We start from the raw sequence: 22,334 nt of genomic DNA, 5'->3' as shown, positions 1-22,334 counted from the left end.
AGAATAATCTACTTTTCTTGTTGTGTATATTTGTACAAACCCATTTTTTTACAAACATTTACAAGAAGTACTGTTGAATTTATATAGAAACAAATCCTTTGCCTTAAACTGATGAATATGAATTGAAATATCAAGTTTCAATAAACTACAGCATAATGAAGTTTGTTTTTGCATGATGTACAACTGAAGATCTTGTCATTATGTTCTTATTTGTCATTCATTATTAGCCAGATGCTTATGTAGATATTCAACAATTTACTTCACTTCATGGGTTTTTCAAAGTAGAAAGTATGCTTACAGTTTCAGAATACTAACAATATATCACTAAATATTTGCTCAGTAATATGACTTTCTTAAATTTATCTTGGAATTTTTATTTACAAAATGTATTTGTGTGAAGAATATAATCCATAATGCATATAATAGATAAAAGAAATGTATCAGTTCTTTTAACACAATATACCATGGAAGTACTGGTGTAAGTGGTTTGTTGATTAATTGCAAACATCAAATTTAATGATAAAAAAGCTGATAAAACGAATTATTCTTTCACCATCTTAATTAATGTTTGTAAACAGGTGACTGGTAATAGGTTTGACCCACTGGCGTACAGAGAATTTTCGATGCACCAAATTCATCTTCCTCCTGCTTGGTGTAAATGTTATTTTCCCAGTTTATGCTACTTTTCAATATTTGTGGAAACAGCAACTCCATGACCTACACAAAGAATCCACATTAAAAATTGTCATTTTTTTAAATGCACAGGGAGCAGTACTTTCAATGCCCAGGTAAGTAGATTGACTTTACCTTTTACCTTGCTGCCAAGGGTGACCATGCCTTTAGCCCCCTCCCTTACTCCATCAACCCCTACCTCTAGTTTCATCTTGGAAGAAACTACCATGATCATATCATGATCATGATAGTGGGGTTTACGGGGGGGACAGGACGAGAAAGGAAGAGCTCCTCTCCAGCAGCTTTGCTACACTTGAAACTTGCTTAACATAAGCATATAAGTTTTTTAAGCAGGTATAGAATCTTGTCTAATTCAAGATTTTTGTAAAAATGCCCTCGGGAATTTTTCAGAAAAGAAGAGCTCTCTTAGATTGATTTGCACATACTTAAAACTTGCATCAGCCAGATTTTTGTTCATAAATTTGCCAATTTTTGGCCACACCAGAAATTAAGCTTATTCTGTCAAAATCCCAGGAATCTTGAAGATATCTATTGGGTTCTGAGACTGAGTGGAGTGTGGTGCATTGCCTTGTAATCAAAAGGTTCGGGTTTGAGTTCTTATAAAATCTGATGGCAAAATGTTAATGTAAACAAGGGGCTCCGGGTTCGAGTCCTGATAGATGTGGTATTCCATACGTGAGATTTTGAGAATAATTTTGTTTTGTTTCTGTATTTCAGCTTTTGGCAGGTAGGTATCTGCTACGAGCAGAGATGGTATAGGTAAATATATTTTCTGACGGTAAAATCCAAAGGGCCTTTGTGTTTGAATTGTGTCTCTAGTTCGAGTTGCTGTTTTAAGTCTATTTTATGCACAGTAAGGCTAATCGGGACTGGCCCTACAGTTTTAAAGTGGGATCCGAACTACTTGTGCCTCCACCGGGTATTGAACCCGGGACCCCTTGATTACAAGGCAATGATGCTACTACTGTGCCATGGGGGAAGCCCTGAATCGTGCTTCTATGGAATCTTGTCTAATTCAAGATTTTTGTAAAAATTCCCGAGGGCATTTTTCAGAAAAGAAGAGCTCTCTTAGATTGATTTGTACATACTTAAAACTTGCATAACATCTTCATTTGTTTAAGTGTAGCACCTGCCTAACCCAAGAGTTTTGTAATTCGGAAAGTATTAACTCTTCTCAAGCAAATTTGTTAATATTTACAAAAGTTGCATCAGCCAGTCTATAAACTTGTATCCATACCCACCTATACATATTTACTTCAGGTTTAAGTTTAATTGGATACTATTCAATTTGCTTATTGCAAATATGCAATTAAAACAAAACAATATGCAGAGCTTACCTCTAGAATTGCTTCGTGCTTGCACGTTCCCCCTCTGTGGCAATGTGCGCAATTCCCGAGACGGTAGTATTGATTTTTTTCCTCAGTATTAACAGAAATTCCCGATTATTGCATCAGCTAGTTATGAGAGAGTAACTGAGGGGAACAGACGTGTTGATACAGTGCTTCTCATACTTACTGGTTTAAATTCATATTGAACAATATTTGTTGTAATCTATTCATATTTAGAGTCGAGCTTATATTTGTCCCAGCCTGTTATACATAACAAGGTTATTGCTATTCAAGATATGCATGTTCGTGCAGGCATTCGGGTCAGCGTGAATAATTTTCCACTTGTAAGCTATTGGTTTTAGATTAGAATCCCAGGAAATTTTATATAAATACCAAAACCAAAAATATTAAGTGTATACACACATATATATATTTATACATACAAATCACAGTGCTGAACCCAACTGATATTTTTTATTCAGTATAAAGTTTTGAATTGAAACCCAAAAATTGTATATAATAAACAACAGCAAAAATGCCGAATCAAAAATATTGTGACCAATGCAATAAAAATATATTTAGCTCTAATTGGGCCAGACACCAAAAGATTTGTAACCCGGACAAATACAGAACTCCCACAAAAATTTGCCCCAATTGCAATAGAAAATACAACATGGAATATTTCACATATAAACATAAAGATACTTGCTCTGTACAGTCATCAACATCTGGTCTGAAAAGAAGGCACGAAGCACCTCTTAATGCCAGAGCAGCAAAGCAGCCACGCTATGAACCTATCCGTAGCAGTTTTAACGGCCAATTAAGGGATCACCATTTTGTATCAGAACCAAGATGTGGCATTGAGAATTTCTTGAACAGTAAAAAACCTGATCTCCAGGCAATTCTAAATGCACAAAATGGCTCTTATAAGCTCTCCCTCAAATTGTATACTCAATATAAGAAACCAAACGGCACTAAATTTACACAGCCCCACATAACAGCAACTGTACCTGTATATTCAAATGTAAATTCAGACAAAATAATAAGCAGATTGATAGATCAATTGAATATTATACACTCTGAATTTGCAGCAAAAGAGTCCGGATGGAGCCTATGCGGCTCTCCGCACAAGTTATATGTTAATATTTCTGAATTCAGCCCATTACAAGGATCTACATATGTGCCACTACCTGCCAATATCAAAAACAAAAGAGCTGTGGTTAATATAAAAAATGCCGACCAGAAATGCTTTTTGTGGTGTATATTAGCTGCTTTGTATCCAGTTTCAAGCCATCCTGAGAGAATAACTTATTACAAACAGCATGAACATCTTTTTGATGATGTAATGGAGGGTTTGGAATATCCAATGTCAGTTCAGAATATTGATAAATTTGAAAAAAGGGCCAGGCACATCGATGGCAAACAATTATCTATTAATGTATTTATTTGTTCCACTGGCAATTGCCCGATAGCACCTCTCAGAATCAGTACAATTGATGATGAATCTGCAATTCCGATTGATCTGCTCTTAATTGAAGGAGATGATACATACCATTACACTCTAATACATAATCTTCAAGCTTTAGTGAGAACGCAACTAGATAAATATAAAAACATATTCAAGTTGTGCAGAAGATGTTTAACTGTATTTGATGGTCAAAAAATGGTGAAGGGGGTTCGGGAAGAGAATGCAGAAATTGCTAAAAACAAGTTAATTGAGCATCTGAAATACTGTGGCAATCATAAACCTGTTCATATGGTGATGCCCAATCCAAGTGAAAATTGCAAATTCAAAAAGTATGAAGCCTTGTTGGAACACCCAGCATATATTGTCTGTGATTTCGAATCGAACCTCAAATCTCTTGCATTCTGTAGCCCAGATCCAGAAGAATCCTCAACTACACCATATCAGTTACATGAACCTTCTAGCTTTTGTTGTGTGGTTATACGGGATGGTATAGCTAGTGAGCCATACTTATACATAGGAGAAGATGCCATCAAAAAATTTGCATATATAATAGAAAATGAGTGCCGTGACATAGCATCTAATATTTTGTTGAAATCAAAACCCATGTTGCCTTTAACAGAGGAACAGATTGAAGATTTCAACAATGCAAAAAAATGCCCGGTATGTAATTGTGAATTTTCAGATACAAATATCAAGGTCCATCACCATTCTCATACAGATGGTCAATATAAACAGGCCCTGTGTAATAGCTGTAATATTAAGATCAAGAGACCAAGATTTATCCCCATATTTTGCCATGGAGCATCCAATTATGATTTCCATCATCTGATTAGGTACGAGGGGTTTGACAAGCAGAATTTAAATATTTTAGCTGAAAATGATGAGAAATATATATCTATTAGCAAGATAATTAAAGTTAATGGTGTTCCTATTCAATTAAGATTTCTTGATTCTTACAGATTTTTACCTGCTAGCCTGGCTACACTGGCCTCTCAATTATCTGATGATGACTTGAAAATCACACGTGCCTCGTTTCCAAATCAGGACCTGAAATTAATTAAGCGGAAGGGTGTATATCCATATGACTATGTCACAGATTTTTCTAAATTTGATGAGTGTTCCCTGCCACCACAAGAAGCATTTTACAGCAAAATCAGAGGATCTGGAATCAGTGATGAAGATTATCAACATGCCAAGTTGATGTGGAACAATTTAAAATGCAAGACATTTGGTGATTATCACATGGCTTATTTAAAACTTGATGTCACGCTCTTAGCTGATATATTGCAAGCATTCAGAAAATCTTCCATGCAAAATTATGGACTGGACCCAATATATTTTTACAGTGCCCCTGGTCTAGCATGGTCTGCAATGTTTTTCAATACCAAAAAGCAATTGGATCTGATCCACGATCAAGATATGTACTTGTTTATGGAGAAATGCATAAGAGGAGGGATGGTGCAATGTTCCCAGAGATATGCCAGAGCAAATAACAAGCATATGCCTGATTATGATCCAGCACGGCCATCAAATTATATAACGTATTTCGATGCAAACAGCCTCTATGGTTATGCTATGATGCAAAAACTGCCATATGCAGGGCTTGAATGGGTTGAAGATTTCAATATTGAAGATCTTCAGAATTTTGATGACAGTGAATATGGACTCTTCTTAGAGGTTGATCTGATAATTCCAGATCATTTGCACAACAAATTTTCTGATCTGTCCCCAATTCCCGAGGTTAAGTGTTCACCTGGTTCTAAACAGAGGAAGCTCATGATGACTCTGGAGCCGAAACAGGGTTATGTCATATATTATAAAAACCTCCAGTTCCTGATGAAACATGGTGTTCAAGTGACCAAAGTTGGCAAAGTTTTGAGGTTCAGGCACTCAAGATGGTTGAAACCATACATTGATACAAATACAGAGCTTCGAACATCTGCAATGAGCCAATTTGATAAGGCCTTGTTTAAATTGATGACGAATTCAGTGTTTGGCAAAACAATTGAAAATGTCAGAAAACATAGCGATGTTATAATAAATACTGACCCCAGCCGGAGCAAAAAATTGGTTGCAAAGCCCAACTTCAATTACAGAAGAATTTATGATGAGCACATGGCACTTTTCAACATGAAGAAAACAAAGATCAAATTTGATAAACCTATTTATGTAGGGGCTGCAATATTGGAATTGGCCAAATTACATATGCTAATATTGTATTATGAGGTGCTGAAACCTTTTTATGGTGATCGTGTAAAATTATTGTACATGGACACGGATAGTTTTATTCTTGATATTCAAACAGAAGATGTTTATCAAGATATGTCACAGCCTGAATTGTTTCAATACTTTGATACCAGTGAACATACAAGAATTCAACCCCACAACAAAAAGGTGCCTGGCAAATTAAAAGATGAGACACTTGGTGATGTTATTGTGGAATTTGCTGGGTTAAGAGCCAAGATGTACAGTTTTAAAACATGTAGTGCTGTTGTCAAAAAGGCCAAGGGCATTGGCAGAGTTACTGTTGAAAAAGAGCTTGTATTTGAAGACTATAAAAATTGCATCAAATCACAGAATTCAATCAGAACATCAGAAAATAGAATTCAGAGTGAGAATCACTTGCTGACTAGCAATATTGTAACAAAAGTGGCCCTGGACCCACATGATGACAAGAGATGCATTTTATCATGTGGCATACATACTTTACCTTGGGGGCATTGTGATTTGAAAAATGGGATTCAATGCCCAATTACAGAGCATGATTTGAAATAAATAAACATGCCTATGAACTTATTTGGGTTCAAGAAACAAGCTATTATGGACCTGCCTACACCACAACTCTCTCCTGATTTTCAATCTGTAATGTCTAAACTGAGTGGCTTGTTAATTATTCATCTGAACAGCATACTTACAGATAATGATGATGAAACAGGCAAAACATTGTACATATTTAACAATAATTTAAATCATTACCAATTACCTGTAGGTGGTCAATTGCAATTTATTACAACCCCTGAGGGTGATGTCAAGATTTCAGTAGGGAGAAATATTTATAGAATTAAGCACTCAAACATGATTTCTGGCACTGTATATACTGTTTCTGCTGGTGACTGCTTATATATTGAGGTCCCGGGATCATATGACAAGCTTATACCCTTTTTTATAGAATTAAGAATCAGATACTCTATAATAAATAACCATTAAAACAAAAATGCCTAATGATATATTTGGCCATACAAGACATGAAGATCACAGTGATGAGATTCTGATGCTTGATGTCAGAGTCAAGAAATTAAGAAGTGATTTACAAGCTTTGCAAACCACACTCAATGCCAGTCTTCAACTAGAAATTACAAATTTACAATCACAATGCATGGACCCTCTTCTTAAAATTGATTCCGAACTCAAGTTGCTGCTTCAGAAATATACTGATCTGGCGACATTGGATAATTTTCAAAGTTTGGAAGAGGCTGTAGCAGCTCTTCAAGCCAAATTTAAGACCCAGGCTAACAACTCCGAGCAATTGAAACAGCAATTGGAAGAGCAGATAAATAATGTCCACACACAGCTCCAAACAATTGTCAAAAGCATAAAATCACAAGAAGATTTTGATCTAGTGATTTCCACTCTAAAGGAACAGATTCAATCACTCCAGATACCTAATCTGGATCCTCTGCACAATGCCATAGCCGAGGTTAAAGAAAAAATTGAGACACTTGAAAATTTTATGAACAATTTGCCATCTTCTGATGCTTTGAATGCAATAACTCGGAGTGTAGCAAACATCAAGCTGCAACTTGAAACATATGAAGATTTTGGAAAAATTCAAAGTACCATAGCCCATCTTGAAGGTACAATAGCAGCAGTGCAAAGTGATTTGGCAAATGTACAAGAAACCCGATTGCCTGGGATTGTAGATACCCTTGTTAGTGTCCAGCAACAGATCACAAAGCTTGAAAACCTCAATACTGAATCTGAGCTATCTCATTTTCATCACTTGATCGATGATATCCAAACAAAGCTTGAAATTTTACAACAATCCACACCCACTCAGGCAGATATAGCCCTGCTCCAAAATGCTATGCAAAATGTGGCTGATGCATCTGAATTAAACAATGTGAAATTGGCACTTGAATCTTTGCAAAATACTGTATCAAATCTTCCCACATCACAGGAACTTAAAAATATTAAGAGGGCAGTGAATAGGATATTGAAATCAGAAGATATCAAGAATATCCAGGCAGAGATCAAACAACTCACTCAGACAGTAGCCACTCTACCAACCAATCAACATATTAATGAACTGCATGCCCTGTTTGAGGATATCAGAAGACAGGTCCATGATCTTACAGCTCAAAATTCAAAATTGGCAGTTGTTGAAAATTTGCAACAAATTGTAGCTAATATCAAGCAACAGTTAGGGACCATGGAATCCAATCAAGCAAATGCTCTGTCTGTTTTTGCCACCCAGCTTCAAGAAATTGTTCAACAATACAAGAAACTTGTTGTGGACATAAAGATCAAGCCAGGCCACGATGATGTTGTTAGGACCATCAATGAGCACCTTGAATCTGTAACAAGCAGATTGCTCACAGCAGAAAAGGAAATAACAGGCATAATCGAGAATCCAAAACATACAGTAATTCTTGAATTGTACAGCATCCCCAACAAAGAATATGATTCTCCATTTACACCAGGTGGCAAAATATATATGCTGTCCCCTGCACAATTTTATTACCAGTTTTTTGTTGGGGGCACACTGAGACCAATCAAGATCAAATATTGGCATCAACCACAGGCACACCACTACCCCACCTTATCAATAACAAATGCTGATAACAAACCAAAAATCACCAGTGCAGAATTAGAGGATTTTACAGACCCCAATACATTAGAAACAGCCTATGTTGAAGATGATGGCACTTTGGAATTTAAAATACAAATAGGGGACAAATTATATTTAGAAAATCCTGCAGTCTCAGCTGCTGAACACCCCATAGTTGCAATATTCTTGTTTTCATATTATGTCTAGACAAATTATTGTTGATGAATTACACAGACAAGCCAGACATAATTATAAGAGACTCCCAGTAGTCACAAAAGGCATAGATGATTTATGGCAAAGCGACTTGATTGAAATGTCGAGTGGGCAGTTGAAAAACTTAGACAAAATCAACAAGGGCTACAAGTATCTACTCACTGTAATAGATACATTTTCAAAATTTGCATGGGCTGTGCCACTCAAATCCAAGACTGGAACATGTGTTACAGAAGCCTTCAGGACAATCATCAATCATTCAGGAAGATCCCCGCGCTATTTGCAAACAGATAATGGCAAAGAATTTTATAATTCAGTGTTTCAACAATTTATTAAAAGCCAGGCAATAAAACATTACTCGAGTTACAGTGATCTCAAAGCCTCAATTGTAGAGAGATTCAACAGAACCTTAAAAAATCTTATGTATAAACAATTTACCCTCCAAGGTAATTATAAATGGATTAATATTCTACCAGAACTTCTACATAAATATAACAACTCGGTCCATTCCACAATCAACATGAAACCCTCTGAAGTAACTTCATCTGATGAGCAAAAATTGATCAGGACTGTTTATTATCCTAGATACCAGCCAACAACAAGAAGGGCCAAATACAGGGTGGGTGATCAAGTAAGAATCAGTAAATATAAGCACTTATTCAAGAGAGGCTTTACAAGAAACTGGAGCACTGAATTATTTACAGTGGCTCAAGTTAAACCTGGGACCCTTAACACATATATAATAAAAGATCACCGAGGAGAAATTCTCAAAGGCAGGTTCTATGAACAAGAACTCAGCAAAACTAAACAGCCTGACACATATCTCATAGAAAAAATCATCCGCAGAAAAGGTAACAAGTTACTTGTCAAATGGCTGGGACTTCCGGAAAACAGCTGGATCGATGCAGACAAAGTGATAATATGAGCACCTGGGATGTTATAAAAAGGCTGCCAGAACCTGAACAGCAGAATAAGAGAAATGGCAACTTGCTGCCTAATAATATTAGGTGTCTTATTGTTGGGCCATCTGCTTGTGGTAAAACTACACTAATGGTTGATAATTTTTTATTAGCACCCAACTGGTTAGACTGGAAAAACAGGTACTTGTATGTCTTCTCTAAGAGCTTGGAACAATTAAAATATCAGCAGCTGATGAAGCTATATGATGGATTGGATATAGCCACTTTTGAACCAGATGTTAAGCCACTTGATGAATGTCTCGATAATTCTGTTGTTGTGTTTGATGATGTTATACTGGATAATCAAAACAAGGTTAGAAATTTCTTTACACAGGGCCGACACAAAAACATTGATTGCTTCTACCTGGCACAGACTTTTTCTAAAATACCGAAGCAGCTGATCCGAGACAACAGCAATTTTATATGTGTTTTTCATCAAGATCATACCAACCTCAAACACATACATGATGAATATGTAGGTGGGGACTTGAGCTACAATGATTTTTCCAAGTTTTGCAGCAGGTGCTGGAACCAGGACGGTTATGGGTTTGTCACAATTGATATGACAAGAACACCTAATACTGGAAAATATAGAAACAAAATCAACGATTTTCTAGACGTTGAAACATATATAAATAACCATGAAACGACCAATCATTGATGATCTTAAGTTAAGAGATTATCTTGTAAAAAGATTTAAGGGATGGAAATCAGAGAACCGGGGAATCTATGAAAAACACAAACAAACAGAACAGCCCGTAATTGATGCTATTAATAATTTAGGTAAAAATATCAAAACTGTTACAGAGCAAAATCAAGATTTGATCACCGAGCTTGTACCTGTAGCTGCAAGGAACATATTAGATTATCCATTCACCCCACTTTCCAGTATTCATACACCTAGTCCTGTTGCTCCTCGAAGAATTGAAGCTACTCAGGATCCTATTGAATTGGGTCTTCTTGCTCAAAAATATTTAACCACACCTAAAGACAACAAAGATGAGGTGTTTGGCTTATATGCTGACACAGAGCTTGATGGGAGCATCATACATAGAATCGGCAATTTCAGGGTAACATTTATGGGAGATGATATAATTGTATATTCAGAATCTCGTCTCGGAGAAAAAGGTGGTTTTGTTAAGTACCCCGGCACACCTGGATTGTGGGAACTGATAACTAGGAAAAGGCCTGGCAGCTATACAGATCAAGATTATGAACATTACAAAGAAATATTAATAAAATCAGATGCTCTATACCAGAACAATGATCCCACACAAAAAAGAGTCAAGTCTAGCAGTGGAGCAAAATACAACAATTTGATCAAGCCCATATGGTCACAGATCAAGACAGGTAGTGGAATCAAACATTACAACACCCTGCCTAAAGAATTTGTGTGGGTTGATGATGTCAGGAAACTTGTAGATAGGTTATTGGTGATAGCTGGGGAGGAAAATGCTGGGAACCACAATTTTTACAATGAAAAGGTTGGAATTATGGACATGATAAGCACCAAATTGTCTAATTTTATAGTGAATGACCCTAAGGGGATTGGATATCTCATAAAAATTATTAATACTCTACCACCTAAATTTTGGAATATTTCTGAGGGTCGGGGCCTTGTTAATGACATTATAAACAAGCTGCCATTTGAACTACACATTCCAGGCTATCAGTATTGTGGTCCAGGCACAAAATTGGACCATAGATTAAACAGAGGTGATCCTGGTGTTAATCCCTTAGATGCTGCTTGTAGAGACCATGACATAGCATACAACACACATTCTGATCTTGACAAGAGACATGTTGCAGACAAGAAATTAGAAGAGGCTGCATTTGGTAGATTTGTAAGCAAAGATGCTTCTTTGAGTGAAAAAATAGCAGCATTGGGAACCACCATAGCTATGAGCACCAAACAAAAACTGGGGTGGGGGTTGTGAACATGTATATAATAAACCTAGGATGAAGCCCAAGGGTGTTATGTATCAAATACCTTATGCAGGTCTCAAATCTCTTAAAACTATTGACAGTCTCTTGACCAAAAAGCAGCGCAAGAAAAAAAGCTCTTGTATTGCAAAGGGACATGGTATGAAATTGTTGCTTAGCACCCCCCAATTAAAAAAATTACAGCAATCCAGGAGAAAATCACATACAGGGGGATTCATATTCACCATCCCTGCCATCTTAGCTGCTCTCGGGGCTGTTGGGAGCTTGGCTGGGGGATCAGCCGCCATAGCAAAAACAGTAATAGATGCCAAGAAAAATAGGGCAGAATTAGATGAGCAGAGGCGCCATAACCTGGCCATGGAGAAAAAAGGCAAAGGTGTTAAGAGAGCCATGAATAAGTTTAAAAAAAACAAGAGCCGCTTACAAACCAAGATATTGAAGCTTTGATCAAGCCACTGGGCATCAAACATTTTAGAGGTGTGTACATGTCTGATTCTTTACCAGAACAACCACTCAACAAAGAGTGTGGCATTGTTAATTTGGATGAGTACAAAAATCAGGGCACTCACTGGATCTGTTATCTTAAATATTTAAACAATGAGGCATTTGTGTTTGATTCATTTGGAGGTATTCCTCCTGAAAATTTAGTAAAATATTTAAAATCAGCTAATCTTTATTACAATAATGCCCGTATTCAAAACTTCAAAGATGTTAATTGCGGACATTTGTGTTTATCTGTTCTTAGATATATGTCTCAAATAAATAAACCATCAATTGAAAATTTTCAAAAAGCCTTGTGGTATCTGAAACATCATGGGGGTATTCCATCTCACCAGCCAAAATTCAATATTGAAACTCAAATTGCATGATGACATTGTGTATCCCAAAACAATAGCTCTCAGAGCATTTTACGGCATGTACTTGATCCCTAATATTACACACCACAACAACACAATTGCAGTTGGTGATCAAAAAATTGTCATCACTCCAGGGCAATATAATCTGTCCACTCTAAATGCTCAATTACCCAGAGGTGTAGTGTTAAGTCAAAATTCTGTCACTCACAGAGTAGAAATTGTATCTGCTACAGAAACAGTAGATCTGGGTACTATAGGAGAGCTGTTGGGATTTGAGAACAACACAAAACTCGAAGCAGCCATCAAACACACTGCTATTAATATACCTAAATTCTTAGCCATAGAGACTCTGAATATTCACTGTAATGTGGCTGAGGGTATGATCACCAAATCAAATGGCATAGGCACTCACAAACAAACTGGCATCATTGCAACATTCAAACCTAATTCTGAATTCATGGAGCCCATCATCTACAATCCATCCCCAACATTATATTTTCCTGTGTGCCATAATAGAATAGATTACATTGAATTGATGGTCACTAATGAAAAAGAAGAATTAGTTGATTTTGCTGGAGCCACAACAACTGCTATCATAGAGATTAACATTTAAATAAAAATACATACAATGGAAAATATCGAGAGTTATGAGCTACAATCATTCCCTCCAAACAGGAGGACATTTGCAAATTTAAATCAACCCAATACGGAAATCGAGGTGGATCTTGATGTAGGGGACGGCTTTATACACCCCCACAGAGCAGATCTATACATCAAATTTGATGTTGTAAAGCTCGATGGTACAGATTATCCGGCAAATTCAAATATAAGATTGGTAGATAATTTTGTGCCCCATCTGTTCTCTGAAATTGAGATCAGAAAGCATGGTGTTGTTATAAACAGAGTAGATTATCCCGGCATTACCTCCACAGCTTTGGCCACATTAAAATTATCCAAAACCGAGGCTTCATACTACAAAATAGGCGGATTTGAGGCTGGTGAGAAGATATTATCTAAGAACCACACAGTGCTGTTCCCGATGCGCCTGTTGCCAGGATTCTTCTCGGATTACAAAGAAATTATGTGGAAGGGTGGGTTAAGAATCACATTTAGAAGAGCTGCAAATGATAACAATGCTTTGATGAGGTACAGCACATTAAACCCTACAGGGGAAGCTATGCCTAATACCTTACCAGATGCAGGCAAGTGCATTATTCAGACTATGGAGTTAAGAATCCCGGTTGTTGAATATGAGGCCAGTTACGCTCTTAAATACAAAGCTGATATCCTAAAAAATCCACAGATTCCTCTGCAATTTTACACATATCAATGCGTACAGAAGCCTGCCTCTGGTACTTATTATGAATTTGATGCCACAAATTCATTCTCCAGCATACAATACGACATGCCTGATTTTGTGGTGGTACTGTTTCAGACTGGGAGACACAATAATCAGGAAAAAAATTCGAGTAAATTTGATAACTGCAACATCAAGAACATATATCTTAAAAATGGTAGAAATGAGGTTTTTCCTAGAGAAAATTACAATTTAGACATGTCCAAAGATGATTTCCTCAAATTATATGAAGCTTTTTCGGCTTTCAAGAGGGTCACTACTGGCAGTACTGACCTGTATTACTCACCAGATGAATTCAAAGCACAGAGACCCATGTTTGTAATTAACACTTCAAAAAGAAAACAAGTTGTGGTTAATGACAGGACAAACATTAAAATTATCTGTGAATTTCACGAGGCTTTACCCGACGACACCATTTGTAGTGTCATTCTCATAGGGGAAAAATCATATGTTTATGATGTAAGAAATGAAAGGGTCACAGAGCAGTTCTAGAAGCACGATTCAGGGCTTCCCCCATGGCACAGTAGTAGCATCATTGCCTTGTAATCAAGGGGTCCCGGGTTCAATACCCGGTGGAGGCACAAGTAGTTCGGATCCCACTTTAAAACTGTAGGGCCAGTCCCGATTAGCCTTACTGTGCATAAAATAGACTTAAAACAGCAACTCGAACTAGAGACACAATTCAAACACAAAGGCCCTTTGGATTTTACCGTCAGAAAATATATTTACCTATACCATCTCTGCTCGTAGCAGATACCTACCTGCCAAAAGCTGAAATACAGAAACAAAACAAAATTATTCTCAAAATCTCACGTATGGAATACCACATCTATCAGGACTCGAACCCGGAGCCCCTTGTTTACATTAACATTTTGCCATCAGATTTTATAAGAACTCAAACCCGAACCTTTTGATTACAAGGCAATGCACCACACTCCACTCAGTCTCAGAACCCAATAGATATCTTCAAGATTCCTGGGATTTTGACAGAATAAGCTTAATTTCTGGTGTGGCCAAAAATTGGCAAATTTATGAACAAAAATCTGGCTGATGCAAGTTTTAAGTATGTGCAAATCAATCTAAGAGAGCTCTTCTTTTCTGAAAAATTCCCGAGGGCATTTTTACAAAAATCTTGAATTAGACAAGATTCTATACCTGCTTAAAAAACTTATATGCTTATGTTAAGCAAGTTTCAAGTGTAGCAAAGCTGCTGGAGAGGAGCTCTTCCTTTCTCGTCCTGTCCCCCCCGTAAACCCCACTACTAGAAATCTATTTTACATAAATCTGGTACATGGGTTATGCCTTTATATTCATGAGTACAATAACATCATTTTTCACTCAGTTGATTAGATCTATAAAATTATTACAAACCAATGGTAGTAATTATTTATTATTCCTTAGTAAGTTTATGACAAGTAAGATGATAATGTTAATTTCATCAGTTGTACACTACATGCAAATAAGCTTACCTATGTTATTTTTCTTGTGCATTTTTGCATTGATGGATGAAGCTAAAATGTTATACCTCCATATATTTTCCCGTGTGTGTGTGTGTGTATTTTGTAAGTTTCTTTCCACAGGTTCATTGAAGATGTACATGAAATTATAATTTTCCCCCCCCATGGACTGTAAAGAAGTAATTGCATTTTAGTGCACTGTAGAATGTTTTTGGGCATGTTCTTTTTTTTCTATATGATCTACTTGCCCTATTGTTATGCAGGGTTTAGGTTTCCGTTCTGCTCAAGCAAGCGCGGACAGTTCGTGCCCCAATCGTCATTGCCACAACAGAGCTTCGGAGAAACTAGCGGATATTTGTTAAGGTAACCTGTGTTGTGTGGCAACAGTGATACACAAGTGTAGCCATGATGCAGATATTATAATACTTTTTTTTTTTTAGAAAGAAAGAAAAAGCCTTTTAAAATAGTATCTCCTCTCTTTGAATTTGCATCACAAGACTTTTAAGTTTTGCTCTGTTCAACATTCTTAGTGTAAAACATTTCAAAATTTGTTACGTTCAATAACATCTTCACAAATCAGAACCCATTCAGAAATTTTGCATGTAAAAGTTTCATAATCAGTTAGCTTTTCCTTCTCATAAACAATTTTCGTGACTAGTAAGCCAACCACACATATTCAATAAAAAAAAGAAAAATGAAAGATAATGTTATGTGAGCGTTTAAGCTTACATTTTGTCTTAATCCTGTTTCTCTTTGCAGTATGCATCTCATGAGGAGAATGGCGAAAAGTTCATGACCTCAGATGATTTCGTCCGCAAGTATCTTGGACTTTTCTCAGATCCGAACTACAATGTCGACTCAGTTACACTGTTGGGAGGAATTGTTGATACCAGCAAAGATGGGTAAGGTGCTTTGTAATCTATCTCTTATTAATTTTGTACTTAATATGTTTCCTGCCACGGTGCTTTCACCAATTCCTTCCTCCTGCGCCAAAGTGGTTATTGGACTTTATTTCACCAATTTGCAAATTTTGCTTCCCCACGCCTTGTCAGTCATGCCTTATGTGCATCATTGTTATACTTATGATTGATGGCATGCTAGGAAAACAAAGTGCAAGCTGCATGTTTCGGTCATAATGACGAACATGGTGTGATTTGGTGTGTGCCAGTTTTGGTCATTATGAACGACGTGGCAGAGAACGTGTTGAGTTTGTGAAATAGTTTTCATCAAAGTATGTAACTATCAGTGATATGTTTCAGACACCTAACTCCCGTGATGTGGAGAGATAAAAAAAAATTATAATAATAATAATACATTCTTTATTTCCGTAGACCCATGGGTGTGGAAAACGTCATACAATACTAAATATTACAAATGGAGTAGAGTTACAATGAAAAGAAACAAAATGCAAACACAAAAATACAAATAAATCATATGGGTTAAACATAAACAGTTATAAGTGTCACATACCAAACTTGTAAAAGAGAAAATCCAAATATAGGAGACATACAATATCAAAATAATTTAATGCTTCAATTTACTAATCCAGTTTAACTATTTAAATTCATTGAGATTATTTAGAGGTATATCTGTTAAATTCTGTTTAATTGCTTTCAGTTTCTTGTGAGTTTCTGTAATTTGTTTGATGTGTGTGGGAAGTTTGTTATGATATTTTATTCCTGCAACATGAGGTGATTTGTCTGAGAGAACAAGTCTGTGTACTTGCATGTGTAAATTCTCTTTTAGACGTGTGTTGTGCTGATGGACGGTCAAATTCTTATCTAATTTACGGTGTTTTAGTACATATTCAATTACTTTGTATATATATATGGAATATATGGTCATAATTTTATTTTCTCTAAATAATTCTCTACACGAGTTTCTAATTGGTATTTTGAACATTGCTCTTTTCTGTAGAGTAAGCAATCTTTGAGTGTATTCCTGCACAGCTCCTCCCCATGCTATTATGCAATATTCTAGGTATGGATATACAAGTCCATAGTATATGAACCCACATATACAAGACATGATATAGAATAGGAAGTACAGGAATGAACATCTTTAATTTCAGTACAGCATATACATAAAGGACCTTCCCGATGTCATAGTGCTAATGCCATCGGGTTTATACCAAGTATAAGCACAAAGTGATTCAGATTCCACTTTAAACGTAGGTTCAATCCCAATTTGCCTATCTTTGCATAAAGTGGACTTAAAAAGACTCACTTTTTTATTTATTGTCAAAACTAAAATCTTTCACATGCATATCATTTTGAAAAGATGGTGTTCAAGTTTGTTTCCATTTTCACATTTCCATCACAATGATTCGATATATGAAGCATGCGCAACTTGGCAGATGTCCAAGTGATAATGAAACTCTTGTCATATCTGTCCCATGGAAGTCGCTTCTGGAATTCTATGCTTGATCTCTGTGCCTCGTATGGCAAAAGTGGCACAATAGACGGTATTGCCCAATAAGTAGTTGTACAGAGTTAAATTCAAATTGTCCAAGAATGCAAAATACTAAAGTTTAAAAATGAACAAGTATATTAATTTTGCTTACAAGTGTGTTGCGTATACTTCTTAAGTTCATATTCACTACAGGCAACAATTAATTATGACATTTAATTAATAAATTAAGTGACTAAAAGGAATTTTCTTTACTGAACTTTGTTTTTGGGGAAACAGCCAAGGCAAGGGACTTTGGACTTTGTGGCTACATAATTTTTCAACATTAATAGTTTTATTGTAAAGAAATTATTTAAAATAAGCTCTAACCATTTTTCTTTCTGTTTCATTTTCTTAATAGGCTTATTTCTTTCCCGGAGTTTCAAGCCTTTGAAGGTTTGCTGTGTGTTCCCGATGCTCTCTATAAAACAGCCTTTCAGCTCTTCGATACAAATGGAAATGGCCTGGTTACTTTTGGTATGTTATTTTAAAGTAATTTCATGTTATTATTCTACAGAGATGTATGCATTAGATTAATGAATGGAAAATTTAGTTCAAAATCAGCACTTGAAGTGCAAAAAATTTTCATTTTTTATTTTCATATTGAATTTATACACTGGTAGAAAAATTATGTAAAAATTGTCTTGCCTAAGTTATCTTTTTAAATATTTACTATAATAGTAGACCAATATTATAATTAATTGTGATGTAATTTTTATAAACATATTTGAAAGAAAGATTAGTAAACTTAACTGTCCATAAAATTTGGCACACACAGAAGATAACCTATGTAGAAATTTAAGCAAAAAATGCAAGCTCTAAGAGAACTTGAACCAGTGTCTCTGCTGTACCAACTGAGTTACTATACCTACTATGGCTTTGTCCAATTTTTCACTGTTGCTCAGTTAAAATTAAAATTCATTCAAAATATTCATTAATATTGATATGGAAGTATGTATTCCACTGCAATTATGTGCACCAATTTACTAGAGTTTTACTTTAAAATATTCAAGAATTACATCGGTTTATTAAAATAGCTGTAATTTGATCACAAAATCAATTTTTCACACAATGATGGTGTAAAAATTAATGAAAACATTGAATTTTGCATTATTTCTAGGATATTTAGACTCTGTGATATATATATATATTTTAACTATGTACAAGAACCCCTGTGTGTGAAAATGTATATTTCAAATAAATATATATATTCATGTGATTGATTCTCTTCCTTAATTTCAGATGAGTTCGCTGAGGTAATGAAGAGAACAACTCTCCATCAACGAATTCCTTTTGACATGGATGGAGGCTTTGTAAAACTTTATTTTGGAAAAGAAAAAAAACGGGTAGTCAACTATGCAGAATTCAGCCAATTTCTTCATGTAAGTATCTGTGGAATGGAAAGTAGTCCAATTTTTAATTAGATATTCTTTTAAATATATATATATATTTATTTGTTCATTCTTTCTATTTTGGTTATATAATGTTGCTTTTATATCTTGGATTAATCACGATGTTGAGAATGAATGATGAAATGGATGATGAGGAAACACAATAATATATCCATGCCATAATCAGGATTCACACCTGGGATCTTTTGATTTGTTGCTTGTCATGTTGACAGTTGCACCATGGAGGCAGGTTGAAGTTGCATAATCTAAAATAATATAAGAAAGCATACAATTTTCTAGTTCGACTTGTATGTTTATACTAATGTTAGTTTCTTACTAACTAGCACCGTAGCATTTCTCTTTATCGTTCTTGCTAATTTTCTTCAGGTCCATCTCAACATTGTCTTTCTATCAGCCCGATACCATTAGGTCAAGAATCTCATAAACTTTTTCTTCTTTCATGCATCCCACATGTCTGGCTTATCAAAGTCTTCTTGATTTGACCATTCTAATAATGTTAGGAGCTGAATATAGATTATGTTCTTCCATTATATTTTTTAACTGCAACTATTTTTATAAGAATTTTATTTGAAAGGGAACTCTCAATTTATGTTCCTCATTTAGTATATTTTTTTCTATTTGAACTTTTTGCCAGTTTCAAACACTGGCCTGGACAGGAGTGTTCTTTGTGACCGCCCCATCAACAATTTCATCATATCATCGCTCATCCTGATCTTCACAATTAGCCAAAAGTGAAAGAAAAGCAAATTTGGCAATTGTGACAATGAAACTTGATGAAATGACACTCGTAGAGAACATTCATTCCCAGACCAGGATTCAAAGTCAACCACTTAATGCACTTGACCATCTCTTCATATCATACTACAAGCAAAATTCCTTTTTCTGTGTATTTTAACCTTTAGATTATCTGATAGTAGATAAGAGGCTAAGAGTTTATGAGTAGAAAATTAACATACATTACCTCAGCTACTGGATGGGTTGCAGGTGGTGGATAGTGAAACCTCCCTCAGATATGAGGGGAAGCTGCGAATATGTGGATCTAATGGAGAGAAGAGAAGTTGACATCTTTGGAATGAGCAAAACGAAATGGAAAGGAATTGGAGAAATGAAATTGAGGGAAGACTATAAACTTTACTGGGCAGGAACTGAAGAGGGCAGACGAAGTGGGGTTGGATTTGTAGTCAGAAGTGGAATAAGTGAAGAAGTAGAGAGGGTAAATGACAGAATAATAAAACTAAAAATGAATGTAAGAGGAGAAGTAATAGAAATAATACAAGTGTATGCTTCAGAAAACAGGATGTACGAGGGAGGAGAAAGAAGAATTTGAAGAAGACTTGGAAGAACATGTAGGAAAGGAATGGCAAATCGTGATGGGCAATTTTAATGCACAAGTGGGAAGATATAGGAAAGGGTATATGGAAATACTTGGGAGTAAATGGATGGGGATAGAGGAATGAGGAGGGAAGGAGGCCACTGGACCTTTGTAAGAGATACTAAGTAATAGCTGGTTTAACAAGTAATATGACAGCCATAAAATTTCAAGATACAGTTGGAATAATGAACAAAAATCTGTAATAGATTATATATTGGTAAACAAGGAAGTAAAGAAGATAATGAACAACTTTAAAGTAATACTGTTGAACGTTGTACAAAAGACACACTTTCCCAACATGGTCAAATTGACTTATCATTTGTTTTTTGCTCTGTAGTGAGTAGTCTGTGGAGAATGCTCTCCAAGAAGGTTGTATTGTACCAAGAATGTAGCAATGTACATCGCGTCGCGGTCGGTCGCGTTAGACACTAATAAAGTGTTAATTAACTGTTAGCACGTGTTGTTACTCCTTGTACCAAGTTACGGAAATATCTGCGTTGAAGTTCAACAGGTTATGGGCCCAGATACGTTCCCACTGCGACCGTGAAATTTGGTAGTTTGTGGGAGTGCAACAGTAAGTGTCGTCGTTGTTTGGAGTACAACAGGAAGTGTCCTTTGTCTTCCTAACCGGACTGGTGAGAGTTTTACACTTTCGGAAGAAGCGTGTTTCGTTTGCTGCTGAAGATGGAGTTCAAGACTACAGTAGACAAGCTAGAAGGTGCAAAGAACTGGCCGAGATGGAAACGACAAGTGGAGCTGCTGTTACGACACCACGATGTCCTAAAAGTTGTGGATGGCACGTGTACTTCTCCACAGGAACTTGGTGCTGAGTGTACTACGGAAGATCGACGTAAGTACGAAGCAGAGTGTAAAACATTGCAGAAGGCGGACATTATGGCACAAATGATATTGGTGAATAGTATGGATGATGCAAATTCAGAACTTACCAGCACGTGTGATACGTCTAAGGAAATTTGGAACAAACTAATGTCAGTATATGAACAAAGTTCAGCACAGCGTTTGGATCGATTGTCAGAGCAGTTCTTCAATCAATCCAAAGATGCAGCAGAAGACATTGCAACATACGTGTCCAAATTACAGAGAAATTTTCGTGAAATGAATGACGAAATGGAACGTCTCACGAAGTCCAAGGTTCCAGAACTGCTTCTAATGAGTCGAATCATGTCTACCTTACCTAGTGAATATTTTGAATTCAAAAGTGTATGGGAATCAGTTCCAGTGGAAGAGCGTACTGTAGACAGGCTAACTGAACGACTTAGGCTAATTGAAATGAGACTTCCCAACAAGAGTAGTGACACAACAGCTTTTGTGGTGAAAAGTGATGATCCGAAGAAACACAAGAAACGTCCAGAAAAAGCGAAAAAGTGTTTTAAATGTCACAAGGTAGGCCATTTTGCCAAACAATGCAAGTTGGTGTTAAATAGATCTTCAACCAGTGGAAGTGACCGTGTTCCAGAAGGAGGAGCATTTGTGAGCTTTGAATCGAACTGTCCTGTTTCGGAAGTTTGGATTGCAGATACTGGAAGCACAGCACACATGACTAACCGGAAGGACTACTTTCTACAGTACCAAAAATTCCCAACACCAAAGGAATTACAGGTGGGAAATAAAGCCATCATATTAGCACATGGCAGCGGTATAGTGAATGTGGAAATGTTGGTCAATAGTAGGTGGGTGAAAAATCATCTTCGCGATGTGTGGTATGTGCCAAATATCAGTAAGAATTTATTTTCTGTGAACTCCACTACAAAAAGAGGTTTTCTATTCTGTGCAGACTCCATGAAGTGTTTACTAAAAAAGAATGGTAAGGTACATGCATGGGGAAGTGTTACTTTAAGTGGTTTGTACCAAATGCACATGCGTGCATTACCCCCCAAAAATCCTGCTGAAGTGTGCTTAGTGTCAGCTTCCGATACATTGCAGCTGTGGCATGAAAGGTTGGTACACCAAGGTAAGCAACATGTTCGGAAGTTTCTA

At 36.2% G+C, this 22,334-nt stretch overlaps 1 protein-coding gene across 7 annotated transcripts in view; it reads left to right on the top strand.

The window, feature by feature from the left end:
- Nucleotides 1–22,334, top strand: part of aralar1 (calcium-binding mitochondrial carrier protein aralar1) — a 240,737-nt gene that overhangs the window by 141,798 nt on the left and 76,605 nt on the right. For all 7 annotated transcript variants that reach the window (XM_083110224.1, XM_083110223.1, XM_083110227.1 and 4 more), the window contains 3 exons: nt 15,864–16,006; nt 17,914–18,029; nt 18,795–18,934. In XM_083110224.1, the coding sequence (XP_082966350.1) occupies nt 15,864–16,006; nt 17,914–18,029; nt 18,795–18,934 (399 nt within the window). The remainder of the gene's footprint in view (nt 1–15,863; nt 16,007–17,913; nt 18,030–18,794; nt 18,935–22,334) is intronic.

This window comes from Lepisma saccharinum, chromosome 24 (assembly GCF_977018435.1).
Source record: "Lepisma saccharinum chromosome 24, izLepSacc3.1, whole genome shotgun sequence".
NCBI lineage: Eukaryota > Metazoa > Arthropoda > Insecta > Zygentoma > Lepismatidae > Lepisma > Lepisma saccharinum.
This window is presented reverse-complemented; position numbering and strand designations above follow the sequence as displayed.